Raw genomic sequence first — 15,330 nt, 5'->3', positions numbered from 1 at the left:
TCCCTCTTTTGAGTTTTGTTTTTTATCCAGATTGCTCTAAAATCCACTTATCCGTGATTGTTGGGCTTCTTCTATAACTGGAAAATGCAGCTAAATGGCTGCCAACTGAAAGTTCTTTTTTTATTCAACCTTTATTTATGCAGAGCAGGTTGCTCCTTTTTAAAGCCGCGTTCTGTTCACTGTTACGCTGAGGCATAAAATTGCAGGAAACAACACAAGTGAGTCATAAACAGAAGAGGACAATAGGCAATAAACTGTCACGGTCCGCTGTGACGGACCGAGTGGAAAGTGCGTGGAGGACTCAGGTGCAGACACGAGTGATAAGGAAGTGGACTTAAACAAAAGCGAGCCTTTTATTGTGGCTGATGAATACAACAGAAGCAAACCAGAATAAGGGCAGCACAAGAGCAATAACTAAACAGAAACCTAAACTGGGAATAAACTAAGGTAAGGCTATGGCTTGGAATATAATAGACCGGGCATGGAAACACGGAGGGTGGGAACACAGACGACGCGACACAGACTGTACGAAACACAGAGACTAAATACACATGAGGGAAGATCAGGGGAAGTGGATGCACACGGGGAACACAGGTGACACTGATAATCATAACAAGACACGGCAGGAGTGGACATAACACTGATGGGAGATGGGCAAAGTAAAGCAGGAAGTACACAGAGGTTCAAACAGGAGGAGAGAGAGCACGGGGAGAACGCAGACATAACGGGCTGGGGAAAACATAGAATAAAGCACAAAGAGAGACGAGGGCTCATAAATACACAGAGGGGCACACAGGGGGTAAGAGTCACGAAGGGAAAACACATAAGGAACAACGTAACAGATCAACCCAGGAAGCATGGCCTAAATAAAGAACAAAATACAAAAATACATGAAAACTAAGAATACTGGGCCCACATGGCCCAGGACCATGACAATAAACAAAGTGTGAGCTCGGCTGAAAGCAGGTAAAAGTTTATTAAACATGCATATGTATAATTATATAATATATAATTAAACAAGTGATTCTCCTGTTAAATTACAGTAAACTCGTGAAAGCTAGCTTCACTGGATGAAACTGCTGTTTAGAGTGTTGGTGGAGAAAACATAACTTCTAAACAGTATGAGCTGTATAGTATAATACTGCCAGCTGTTTATTTACCAACAATTAGCTTATTATTTAAAATATTTTTTCAGTATTTTAGATACATATCTTTAAAAATGCACTTCTTATGTTGAACAGGTTCTTGGTTTTCTATGTGAGCAGACAGTCTTTACCCACCTAGTGTTTAAACCTTTGTTTGAAAGGGACAGCCGGCCTAAGAGGCTTTGACCTGTGAAATCATGTAAAATCCTACTAAAGTGGTCAAATTCACTCAAAACGTCTATTTTAACTATGAAAAAATTCAAGCTTTTGTCTCTGCCCTCCGTACTTCGTGTGATTTCAGAAATTCTGCTGTATTCAACGTTTAAAAAACACTAAAAATAATCACTGGCCAGAGAATTTCCTTTGAGAATAATCCCTACAGGAGTCTTGATCATGATGGCTAAATAGTGCTAAATAAAACCCAAGTGCTGTTCTTGCCCCACAAACACTGCGAACCACAGCATAAGTGGAATAGAAAATCTTCACACTTCCAAATTTAAATATTTGAATATGACATATGGATATTCCAGTGAGTCTCTGACCACTCTCACGGGTTGCTAAGGTATTTTAGCCCTCGTTTTAAATTTTTATACGTTGACAGCATGCTACAAGAAGGTAATAGGACTTGATGATACATTGTGACAGCTTTTACAGCACATCACTGTACAAACCAATGAATGTTTTCGAAAGTCATTGGTGCAAACTGTTTTTTCCTCAGAGGGTTTTCACGAGGATTGTAACATTTGAGAACATCCAAACTATTTTTATAAAGATGTTTCATTTTATTTCTGATAATGGTTCCGCATGCTATATTTTCCCAGTTTAATTTTCTGTTCCTATTATAAGCTGCTGTTGATTTCTTTTTCATTACAAAATTACATCAAAGTCTCATATGTAATTATATCAAATGGCAGCACGTCTAATATGTGAACATACCCGTACGACTTACTAATTAAACAAACGCTGCAATCGTGCAGTGATTGTTAATCTTGTAATAATGACTCCTTAGTGAATGTATATTGTTGCCTTTATTTTCCTGTTTCGTTGTGGTGTATGATATTTGAATTTCATACCTTATAACCTAGGCTCGATGCGCCCAGCAACAGGTAGCAGATTAAAACGGAGGGTCAGATATCTGTGCGAATGTTGCTGGGCAACTGGATATTTCTATGTCACTACAGCAACAATGCAGAGACGACTCCGCGGGGCAGCTCGGCCAATCGCATGTGTCTGAAACTGTGTCCAGCATGTGTGTGCGTGAATACAAGACGTCCAGGTTTGTATGAGTTACCACATGTGACCTTCTCACCCCTGCGTGCAGGTGTGCAGCTCTGACTTATGACACAGACCTTCCCTCCACAAGTATCGTCATAACTTTTCACAACGAGGCCCGCTCTACTCTTCTTCGCACCATTAAAAGGTAATGACGCAAGTGGCCAAATTAGACAGGAGAAATGACACCAACTTGTGTGCTTGCTCTAATCTTCTTCTATCACAGCACAAATTTCCCTGCCATGGGATCAAGTCTTAGCTTATCTTATCTTATCTTATTTTCTTTTCCCGCTCAGTGTCCTGATGCGAAGTCCGCCATCATTGATTCAAGAAATAATCCTGATAGATGACTTCAGCTCTGACCGTGAGTTTTGTTCTTTTTGTATCTGAACTGCTGCTCAGAAAGGCTTCAGATGAATGCTGAATAGATGTTGCTCTGTGCCTTTTGTATGTACAAAATAGAAAACTGTTAAAAAAGTATGTTAATTCTGAGTTTACGGCTTGTTTCTGCTGTCTCCATGGCAACCCCCACCCACCTACCCCAAAAAAGAAAACTGTAAAAAAATTATTTGAAGCAAACAAAACAAAGAAACTGAAAATGGAAATAAATATTAATATAAAATGAAAGCTAAATTTGCTCAAAGATTCTGTACTGTGCTTGTTTCTGAGAACTTAGATTTTATATTTGGACTAATGGTGCACATTATTATTTCGATTTTTCTTAATTTATTCATTTACTTGTTTATGTGGAGTAACTTTGAAGCTACTTTCATGGAAACACTGACACTGAATTATAATTCTATAGTTCACCTTCCCTGTGAAAGCTGCTGTGAAAAACGTTTCAAGACATGCAAACACAGTCAGACGTTGTAAAATCTGACTGCATAATACAGTGTTTTTGCTTTGGTAGCCTCAGGGGTTGCCGTGCAGAGTGTCCATAAAAAGTGAGGAAACTGGACAAGTGGAGGACAAAAGGCCTGCAAAGACCTGACGTAGCACACAAGAGATGCATCAGGCCCTTCAACTGATCATCTACTGTCTCAGTGGGAACCTGGTTTTCAAAATAAAGGAAAACAAGGAGAAAAAGCTGAGATGTACCAAATTGTATAGTACTTGAACTGTAAATCAGTGTTAGTAGGTCCGAATTAATTCAAATGATTTTGGTTCAAATCATCAATATGTACAGAGGACGTCAGGAGAGATTACAGAAGGAAGACAGTGTAAAGTAAATGGTAAACTTTAAATGGACTAGTTCTTATATTCCCTTTTTTTTTTTACTGTTCCTTCTTATATTTCTAAAATCCTGACTTTGATGCCGGAAGGCAGTTAAGCATGTATCAGCGTGTGTGATGAAAATACCAACCAGTCGGGAATCCAAATTACTGGAAAATTGTAGAAGGGAATAATTTCAGAAGAAACGAGCGGCCTTTTAGGTTTGTATTGCTCATAGGAAATCAGAAACTTAATGACAGGTGGCTGCTTTTTATATGTCTGAGGCAAATATGAAAAAATGTGAACGTAAACAACAGCTGTAGCAGAAGTGAGCTGGAGAAACACACGAGTAACAGCCTGGAAAGAGAACTAGCAGAATCAGTTTAATTCATTCATTTTGAAAATTTTGAGTTGAGTTGGTTTAATATCACCGTAAAAAGTGGCTGATGTGGTTTATGTGGCTGTGGAATTATCGGATAACCACACTTTAGTAATTATTCCCCTTTGTCAGCATCGGGCTGAGAAGTTTCATGAGCTCATGTCGCCAGTGCCTTCTGTAATTACCACCACATGGATCCTCTGTCTGTGGGAACAGCACGGCGACCTATATCCACGGTGTACTAACACCCTCACACGTGCATTCGTACTCGGAGGTGTCAAAGCTGGCCAGACATCTAAACAGTAGTGTCTCAGTGGCAGGAGCAGCGGGAGCTCTGTAGCCCACTAATGCCTCATTTATCCCTCGTCTCCTGCTGCCAGTCTACCTGCACCTTGGCTGTACCAGCAGGGTTCACAGTGAACAAAGGGTTCTTAAGCTACACTCTTAATCTCTTCCCTGTTTTGGATTTTAATTCCCAGTATTAATTATCATGTGAACCAGTCTCAAACACACTTTGGTTCTAGTTTGTGACTTTTAGTTTCGACTCAGTCTGACTGTGAACCAGTGAGCCTCCAATTAGCTGACTTCTCCAGTTGCTGCACTCTAATGGGTGCCATTGTTACCAGTTTCAGACAATTAACACAACAGCTGCTACAGTTTTGAAACAGGAAGGTCCACAGCATGCTTTGTTCCTCAAATATTGTTAGTTTTATTTGTTTTACTTCTGTGAGATAGTAAAGGAGATTTTTTCCTGTAGTTTCTGTACAGTTAGAATCTCTCACCACTTAGACCCAACATTTTTACTCTGGGGATTGTTGCAGTGTATGTATTACCTAATAGTCATTCTGAAGCTGAATCCTTTACAGTGTTTTACAGCAGGTTTCAGCTCATTGTTAGAGGTTAACTTTTGTGTTTTGATGAACTCGCACCGCTGTCATAGCAGCTGGTCACAGCTGGCAAGTCCCACGTGACAGATCAGTTATTGCAGGCTTAAATAAACATGGATTTCCACGCTCTCACGGCAGCCACTTCAATATTATACATGTCCCGCTGTATGAGCAGCAATTGTCTGATCATAAAGGTTCAGTTTACCAACATATATGATAAAATAAGCACGTTTTTGCTTTTCTTCATGGATTTATTTCCCACTCTGTTGTAATATCTTCACCGAGAAAAAATGTAGATGAATGAGTGAATATATTCAAATCAGGGCTGCTGTGTCAAGTGTGCAGGTGGAATTTAGAGAGACAGTCAGCCGATGCAGTGAGAGTGTGAGCTGATTTGTTAGTAGACGTGACGGTGTTGGAGGATGTCGGCCAGCAGCAGCAGGAGGGATTGTCCTGGCCGAGCGTAATCCTGTTAAGGCTCGCCCGCTTTAATCACAAGGACATGGTGCTCAATCAAGGACAGTGATCTTTACTGCAAGCCTGCATGTGACTCCAACAGTGTGGAGACAGGCATACACTGGATTAATTAATATTTACAGGACTCAGATAAGCTCAGTTTAAACTTAACAGATTCACACAATCAGTCAAACTAAAAGTCCTGGGTTTGAATCCACTGGCTGGTTGAGTTTGTGGAGTTCTTCCCATGTTTACGTGGGTTCTCCCCGGGTATCCGATCTTCTTCCCACAGTCCAAAGACATACATGGGTTAGCTTAACTAAAATAAAGGCTGTATTGGCTGTAGGTGTGAATGTTGTCTGTGACCCTGAACTGGGTCAGCAGAAAGAAACAGATGAGATGATTATCTTGTTAATTCAGAAAAACAGGATAATATACTGTAGTTTAAAACGATAACTCACAAAACTCTTAAAATTGTCATTTTTTTGTGTGTAGTCTGGGGGAAAAAAATTCCCTGATGCAAACAGGCTTTCACACACTCACATGCATGCATACAAGCTTATACAATCAGGCTAAAAGTGTACAACATCTGTTCGGTGGGAGTGATCTATGACTTTTTGCTGTTCTTGCCCGAGTCTTGTGAGTCTTCTCTACACACACCAGCTGTCCCCCCATTAGGAGCAACACTAAAGCCATACACATGCACGCACACACACCCTCTGACTCTACAGTCTACATGCAAACAAACAGGTTTGTACACACAGCAAATTTAATCACAGAGGATTACAACTTGTCATGCTCGTTTCTGTCAGCATAAGGTTGTATCGCTGCTCGGGAGGGGGTCTGCTTGATCTCTCCACAATCCCTCAGCAAGATCACAAACACAGACACAAGCACACACTCTCTGCTGCTAATGCCAATCTTCCCAAGTGTGTGTGTATATGTGTGTACCTGTGCTTGTGTGTTGTTTGTAATGATGTCCACTACAACAGCAGCTCTGTGCCAGCTATGGCTCATGTAGAAACATGGAGTGGATGATGGAAGTTGGCTCGCTGGTGGATTTGTTTATGGAAAAAAGGATTTGAATTGAATCATGCAGTGAGCTCTTTTGCTTGAACACTCTGACCTGTGCACTTTTTTGTGTTTACGTGTTTCTCATTATTATAGCCTAAGTGAAATGGATGCACCGATGGATGTTTGAATGTCTTTAGCTCATATACTGCAGCATTAAGTGACTTTTATCACAGCACTGAGTAGTGTGCTTATTGAGGGTGTGTATCCGTAACCATGCCCTTGTTTGTCTGTGTTTATGTCTGTTTAAGTGCACTAAATCCATGTAAGTGTGGCAGTGTGGTGTGCTTGTGGGTTTGGGTGAGTGACAGAGTGTGAGATGAGGCAGCGAGGAGAAATATTTTTCTCAGTGTGTGTTCTCCTTCCACCATAAAATGCCATCTCCTCTGCTCTCCTCCCCCAGCTGAGGACTGCCAGCTGCTCACTCAGATCCCCAAAGTGCGCTGCCTGAGGAACGGCAGGAGAGAGGGTGAGTGTGCGGGGACAAGGGGAACGATGGGAAGGGGGGAAAATGACTTAATGGAAAAGATATTGGACTGAAAAGGGGATGTATTTTGTGTGGCTTTTTTTAAAGGAATAACTCATAGAAAGACAAGTGAAGGCGAAGATGGTAAAAATGCTTCACATGACAGCAGATAGTCACTGAAAATGTGTGTCCAAAAATACTGGAGTGGAAAAAACAAATCAAGTGGAAAACAGAAACAGACCAAAAAGATATGAACAGCTGTTGTTTCAGTCATTTTATGTAAAAGGAAAAAAAATTATGTAATGAGAGCTAATTAATAATTTAGTCAATAACATCTGACAACACAGTGAAAAACAGAAAATGCTTAAAAAAGCGATTGTCACAGGAAAAAGTGGGCTTGTAATTGCTGATGGATGAGGCCAAATTGTAAGAATACACAAGAAACTGACAGCATCCAAAAGGATAAACACAAAGAGCCAGGGAATAAATGCAAGGACACAGAAGAAGCAGAGTTGTTATAGATTTATTTATTTTTAATTTTGTTTAGTTTCAGTTTGTTTACTGAGTGAGTTTCTGGTTTTTATTGTTTTTTATTAACAGTTTCAATGTTACTTTTAGTCTTTCTAATTATTATAGTATGTCTCAATAAACGTGTCAATGATTTATTTTTTACCAAAAACCCCCTAAAACTAAAGATATTTCTTCTGTATTTTTATTTTACTTTAGTGTGTTGTGTGAAAGTGTGTGAAACTAGGAGTGAAAAATAAATTTTAGTTGACTAAACTAAAATCTGTTTTTCACTCCTAGTTTTTGTTTTTACCGTGGGTTTAGTTAAGTATAATGACCTTGACAAGAAGAAACAGGAACATCCACAGACAGCATGAAAAATGATGACAGGATCTACACTCGCCCCCTCCTGATTTCTTAGTTTTTTTTGCTTATTAGTCTTACTTATGTTTTTCAGAGCATCAAGCAAATTATAATAGTAGGCAAAGATAACTTGAGTAAATACAAAAAATAGATTTTAAATAATGATTTCATTTATTAAGAGGAAGAAAAAGCTGTGCAAACCTGGCCCTATGTTAAATCATGAATTAACAGTGATTAACCACATTTTTTGGAAAGATGAGTCCAATTTCAGTACCCGCAGCCAGGCCTGAGTACTGCCAGATTAAATCCCAAAATCATTTAAATCAAACCCTGTCTGACAAAGTGTAGGAAGCTAAAAGACCTCAAAAAGCAACTCATGGTGCCACGATCTAAAGAAACAGCTGAGAAACAAAGTCATTGACTTCTATCAGTCTGGAAAGGGTTACAAATCCATTTCCATGGCAAATGGATAAAACATGGAAGAGTGGTGAACTTTCTCAGCAAAACGCATCGCTGACTCATCCAGAAAGTTTGAAGTAAAATATCCGGTTATGAGATTGTGCTTGGAAGCTCGAGCTATAATCCAAGGAAACCATCCAAAGTCCACTTCTAAATGGCTTAAAAAAACAAAATGAAGGCTTTGAAGTGGCCTAGTCAAAGTCCAGTCCAGACTTAAGTCCAATTGACATCATTTGGCATGACCTAAAAAGACCATTCATTCTCAAAAACCCTCCAATCTGACTAAATTAAAGCAATTATGTAAAGAAGAGTGGGCCAGAAGTCCTCCACAGTGATGTGAAAGTGTCATTTCCAGTTATCACACATGCTTGAGGATGAGTAGAACCAGTTATTTGGTCTAGGGTACAATTACTTTCTCATAAAGGGCATTTTGTTTCCATTAATAAATTAAATAATCCTTTATATTTTGTATTTACGCAGGTTATCTTAGTCTAGTGTTAACATTTGTTTAATGATCTAAAGAATGTAAGTGTGACCAAAGAAATAAACATTTAAAAATACTTTATTATCCACTGTATACCTACTGACAGCTGATACGCTGTATGGAGTACTGGGAGCTGCTTGGACATGTAGAAGCCACACCCTGAAGCTCCCAGTGCACTGTTTCTCTGCCAGAGGTGGTATGTAACTCTGCAGTTACCTTGTCAGCAGCACGGGGGCGCCTTTAGTGCACTATATGTTTCATAGCTCACTGACCCCGCTCTGTAGCTTTATGTGGTCTGCTACTTCCTGATTGAGTTCCTGTGGTTCTTGAACACTTCTGCTTTTCAGTAATATCACTTACAGTTGATGAAGGAATATCTGCGAGGGAAGAAATTCAACAAGTTGACTCGTCACAAAAGTAGCTTCCTACGACACTAGAATTTGGCGTGCTATTTAGAATGATCCATTCTTTCACAGATGTTTGTAGAGGCAAAATGCACGGCTAGAGGTGGTCAGTATAGTGTAGGTAACTGCAGACAGGTTAAAAACTAACACGAAAACAGTAAAACATCTTGAAAGTTGTTCAGAAATCCAGAAAAACTAAACAGAGACCAAAACTGAAGAAAACTGAGGCAAAATATTGTTAAAATAATATGACGTTAAAAAAAGAAAACTGACAAAACATAAGACTCAAAACTTAAGACACTAAAATATTAGAAAGACCTAAAAAGAAATCATAACTACAATATATTGACTAAAAGCTCAAAACTCAAAAATCAACATAAAATCTGATCCTACATAAACATAAAACAATCAACATATGCGAGTCTAAGGCAAATAGACAGTTATAGTAATTTTTGTAGAAGCATAGACTTATATATCATTAATATTATTAATTGTGTCACATGTAAGTGTAAATCCATGTTTCTGGATTTATCTGCATGCCTTACAGTTTGATCTCTTTTTTTCTGCCCTCTCACACCTTTCATTTGACTAAATTCTGTGGCAGTACTTATTAGAACCACTCACTTTATTGTTCGATCGCTCCTTCACAGGCACCTGAATGATTTTTATTCTCTAACTCTAGGATGTCAAACACAATGATTAGTCTGTCAAAGGGATCAGTCTAGCCCACTGCGTGGAAATTGTGGAAATGCAGGGTACAGTTTTTTTTTACTGTGTTTCTAACCAGGAAACATTTGTATTGCACGCTGTTAGAAATAGATGTGGGCTCATTTTATCCAGGCCTCAGGTCTGAATCATTGTCAGGTTTTCTAGCTTCTTACTAACAGCCTTTCCAGTGACCCACCACGTAAGCTGGTATAACCAACGACTGTACCAACTCGTTTCATTTTAGCATTGGTTTTTGATGACAGTAGACTGAATGTGGGAAATGCAAGTGGTTTTTTCTCTTAAGAAATCCCATTTTTGCAAATTTCTTCACACTTAATTTGAAGATACTGTTTTATGTGCCATTACTGAATGGTGTGCTGGTCTATTTGAGATTAATTTGAACCAAAATGAGATTCGTGCTCCAAATCAGGGAAGTTCGGCTGAACTTAAAGCTAAAATAAGTAGTGTTACTGTTTGATAATCCATTTTTCTCAGGTTCTTGCACTCACAGGAGAACACATTTTTTGGGCCACATGCTGTTAATGTCCGGCAGCAACAGTCCACAAGCCCAAGTTTAGCTTTCTTTACTGCCACCCTTAAAACCCACGTCCACAAATTATAATAAGCTTAATCTTAATCTATCTTTTTCATAGGCTTTCTCGTGTAGAAATACGCAAGAAGTTTTTTTTAAACAGGATGACCCAGCAAAATACAGCTCTCTGAGAGTTTACTGAAAACGGTAAAAGCAAATAGTCCCTGTCCTTGTGACTGGATTGATTTTCAGCTCTTAATGGCTTCACACCTTCAGGCATCATTGACTTTCTCTGCTTTAATGCGTCAAACTGCTGCCAAAGGTCATCAGGCACTGAAGCATTAAATGTACCCACAATTACACCAAACAAGCACGAGCAGGAAGTCTTTGCTATCATGGGTGAGAACTGTGGAATAGCCAGTGTGTATCTAATATGTAGCATGTTCTGTAAATTAAGGAATTTTTCACATTGCTAGATAGATTACATACATTACATTTAGCAGCTTAATATGCAGTTTTTTCATCGTGTGTTGGTGTAAACTAAAAGCACACAGATGAGTAATCTATTGGCCTGACATTTGGTAGGTGGCCCGAAACACAGCACCAGATAAATTACTGTTTCTCCCTAAGAGGTGAAGTGCCTTAACTGACCAGGCGCGCAATCCTACTCTCAAATGTCACTTAGGTTATACTGGGGAAGGATGAAATGTGAACTGGTGTGATTCAAGCTCATTCATTGGTAAAACAAAGGTTGTGTTTGTGTAAATGATGTGCCTTAAACTGAGCACTGCTTATTCTCATGAAGCTTCTGTCAAAAGAAGCTTCGGTTAAACGTCATGCATCAGAATGAGGAAGAAACTTGATTTTTTTGAGTATTTCAGAAACTTTTGATCTATTTGAACTTTCCCACATGCAGAGAATGATCAGGAAAAGAGAAAACAACCAGTGAGCAGTAGTTCTCTGGGTGACAAAAAAGCTTCAAGCCTTTGGGAAGTAACAACCAAGCTATGCAGAAGAGCACACTGGTGCAGGAAATTGAGGCTATAATGTGCACAAGATTGCCAAAATTGGACAACAGAAGACTGGAAAAATGTCGCTTGGTCTGAAGAGTCTCAATTTCAGGTGCAACAGTCGGATGATAGGGTCATAATTTGACTCATCAACGTAAAAGCATGGGTCTATCCTGCCTTGTATCAGTGGTTCAAGCTGGCAGTGAAGGTGTGATGGAGTGAGGGATATTTTCTTGGCACACTCTCAGCTCATTATTGTTTAAATGCCACAGCCTACCTGAGTATTATGGCTGACCACATCCACCTTAACCTTTATGATCACAGTGTATCTTCTGATACCTGCTACCAACAAGAAAGTGCACCATGTGACAAAGCTCAGATCCTTTCTTGGTTTCTTGATAATGAAAATGAGTTTAAAAATGACCTCCACAGTCACCAGATCTCAATAGATTATATAAAGGATGTGATGAAAATGGAGATTCCCATCGTGTATGTGCAAACGGCAACGGTGTAATGCTATCATATCAACAAGGATCAAAATATCTCTGAGAAATGTTTCCAGCAGAATTAATTAAGAACTAAGGCAGTTGATCCTTGTATTAGCAATAAGGACGGTGAATGTTTTTCTTCTTTTCTTCTTCTCTGTTACAAAAGAAAGGTGATAATTCTGAAAATCATCCTTTGAATTATTCAGAGAAACAACCTCCTCTTGAAACACTCAGGTTATTCATGATCAGCTCAGAATTAAGTTCTGGAACTCTTGTTCTATTAAAAACAAAAAGCATTTAATAAATTTGTGTTATTTTAACAATCTTTGACAAAACTCTTAAGATAACGAGCTCGATCTGTTTATGGATGCTGCATAAATATCAAAGACAATTAACCTTTTCCACATATCCAGATATTACCGTAACTGGAGGCGTACTTGGTGAAAAAGAAAACTGTTTTCAGTGCCCCCGTGCTTCCAGCGAGTCTGCCTTAAATGTGAACTCTTTTAAAGTAGGTTTTTCCCTCGGCGTCGCTGACGGGAGTGAGACAAGTTCTGGGATCTACTTTAGATAAATCCAAATAACTAATGTCAATTCTAGAGGCTGTTTATTCTCTACTTGCTTGTCCAGCTTAAGTCAAACGTACAGTATGTATTCCAGAAACATGGATGAAGGTGATTATCATCATCATATTTTATCATATAGCACCAATTTAATAAAGAAGAAGAAGCCAATGCTTTTTCTGTCAACTGTCAATTACAATGCAACAATCTAGAAAAACTGCAGGCAGGCCAGGTCAGCGCCCAGACAGTTCTGCTATGAAGCCATGCTGTTGTAATAAATAAAGTGGTTTGGCACTGCAGAACAGTTTTCCACTCAGTCCATTTTAAATTCGCTTTGGCCCAAAGAAGACAGCAGCATTTCTGGATCATGTTCAATTATGGCTTCTTCTTTGTATCATAGAGCTATACCTGCATTTGTGGATGAAACAACAAACTGTGTTCACAGATGCTGATTTCTGGAAGTGTTCCTGAGCCTAAGCAGTGATTTCTATGACAAAACCACAACTTTTGTTTTAACGCAGTGCTGCCTGAGGGCCTGGAGATCATGGCCATCAAATATTGACTTTTTAGCTAGTTCTTGCACACAGAGATTTCTCCAATTTTGTGTGAGATATTATATAAAATAAAGGAAGAAGGGGAAAAAATCACGAGACCTAAGTAGGGTGACTTTGTGTCTGTGTTGTTCAATTTATGCAGATCCAGATATGAGGGCAACCTCATCCTTGAAATGACTCACCATCTTAGTGATGGTGATTCATTTTGTCCATTTAAGAGGGCAGTTCACTTTATATCTCAAGGAATACATCAGGTTTTCCATCACATTTATATCCCTTCTGTCTATTCACGAATAAGAGGTTCCAACCAGAAGAATGTTACACAAAACCACTATTTTTTCATCCATGTTCATTCTAGGGTCTCTTTTATTTGGTAAAATGTCGTCTCTCCTTAAGAAAAGTCTTTAAACATACTGTATTTCCTCAAAATGGTCTTTTAAGTCTTTTCAAATAACAGGGTGCAGTGTTGCTTATTTGTAATGTGCAATGGATGAGAAAGATTAAAATACTTTCAGCCATTTTTAAAATCAGTTTGATACAGTTATTTTAGATGTAAATGTCATGACCGTGTGAGTGAGGAACATCCAGAACATGATGACATGAGGAGGAAACAAAGGAGTTTGTAATTATAACCATCTCGGTTTCAGAGATACAGACTTTTGCAGATATCAATTCTCCTAAAGCTCATTCAGAACGGCTACTAGAGTGATTAATAGCTGTCCACAGACTGAAGAATAGTTATTGTCGACAAAAAAAATGACTATGACATCTTAGATCAATATAAAGCATTTTTAAAAGTGACCCAAGATGTCACCAGAAAATGTGATTTCCAGAGATTTCTTTTAAGGATCAGAGTCTTGAAAACAACACTTGCATTAAACAGCATCAGTTTAATAAAACTGTGTCCATCTGAGCAGTTTGAGACTTTCAGTGTCATGTGTTTCCTTCAGGTCTGATCCGATCACGCGTGCGAGGAGCCAACACGGCCTCTGCTTCGATCTTGACCTTTCTGGACAGCCACTGTGAGGTCAACACTGACTGGCTGCAGCCTATGATACAGAGAGTCAAGGAGGTACAATCGCACATGCTCACACACACACTTAGTCAGACACTTAAATGCATGCTGCACATATCCACACGCACAACCTCATGCATATGCTTGGAGGCGGAACATTTATTTTCTTCTCCGTGGTAGATTTTATTGACTGTGATGCAATATGTTGGCACTGCGTGTTGTTAAATAAACACTCAATTTGTTCAGCTAAGATTCAAGTCAGACTATAGCAGATGTCACACGCTGCTCTGCCGCAGCTGGAAAAAGTTTGGTGGGCTTTTTCCTCCTCAGGCTGTTTTCCACTCTGTCCTTTGCATGAAATCACTTCATATAGTTCACTGAAATTGTGCTATATATAGTTGTCTCTGCCTGATTTGGGTTCATTTTTTCTTATTTGCTTAACACATTGGTCAGTGACACTTGGGAGCTGACTTTAATGAGACAAGATGATGATGATTACTGAGTGACCAAAATCCTAATTAGCTTCTCACAACTGAGTCTCCGCTATAGAGGAAACTCTGAATGGGATAATGAGGGAGTGGTTTGGTTGAGTTGGCTGCTTTGTGTAGCAGCTGTGGTGCCGTGGACTGTTATTGCATTTATTCTTACAGCATTGTCTTTAAATCAATAACACTCTTTGTTAATGACAGATTTTCCTGATTCACTGCCTCTTAAAAAAATAATTAGGCCGTCCATCAGGAGCACTATAGTACTGTCACATCCGGCCGCAAGTGTTTTACACTTCAAAATATGATGCGATGCCAGCCAGTCTTCATTATGTGGTGGATTTATTTATTTATTTAAAATACTGGTGGTATTTCCATGTGAGCTTTCTTGGACATTTCAGCAGTAAGCACTCACTGTTTCTGTTCCAGTCTGCTTTCTTTTTCTCACAAAGTCACACAAGTGAGGTACACAGAGAATGGAAATACAGAGCGGCACAAAATCGTGTGCAGAGATGAATGTTTAATTCCTATAAAGTGAGTGTATTGATATAGTTGCGGAAAGAAATTCATCACCTGCTGTGACTGTCTCCTCCCTGCCCTGACATTATTAGCATCCTGTGACTGTGACTGGTTATGGTTGAGAACAACTGCTGATGCCCCCCCGCACCAATCTCAGGCTGTCCCAATGACTCTAGTCAGCAGGAGCTGTTTCATTTCACATTTCTCTTAGTAATCACCTTTCTCATGTTCATGACTCGCACTAATGTGTGACACTGTGATGTAGCTCCTGCAGTTTCTTCCCCGTCAGCAATGCACTGTTTCTTAATTTTCTTCCTGCTTGGCATTTTAGCAGCATGCTTGCTTCTCCAG

General features: G+C 39.2%; 1 protein-coding gene across 1 annotated transcript in view; it reads left to right on the top strand.

Moving 5' to 3' along the window:
• Positions 1-15,330, top strand: part of galnt16 (UDP-N-acetyl-alpha-D-galactosamine:polypeptide N-acetylgalactosaminyltransferase 16) — a 36,451-nt gene that overhangs the window by 8,105 nt on the left and 13,016 nt on the right. Inside the window, exons 3-6 of the mRNA XM_026151728.2 lie at positions 2,467-2,565; positions 2,714-2,781; positions 6,826-6,891; positions 13,911-14,032. Of these exons, the coding sequence (XP_026007513.1) occupies positions 2,467-2,565; positions 2,714-2,781; positions 6,826-6,891; positions 13,911-14,032 (355 nt within the window). The remainder of the gene's footprint in view (positions 1-2,466; positions 2,566-2,713; positions 2,782-6,825; positions 6,892-13,910; positions 14,033-15,330) is intronic.

This window comes from Astatotilapia calliptera, chromosome 19, assembly GCF_964374335.1.
Source record: "Astatotilapia calliptera chromosome 19, fAstCal68.1, whole genome shotgun sequence".
NCBI classification, from domain to species: domain Eukaryota; kingdom Metazoa; phylum Chordata; class Actinopteri; order Cichliformes; family Cichlidae; genus Astatotilapia; species Astatotilapia calliptera.
Note: the sequence above shows the minus strand (reverse complement) of the source record. Positions and strands in the feature narration are given on the sequence as shown.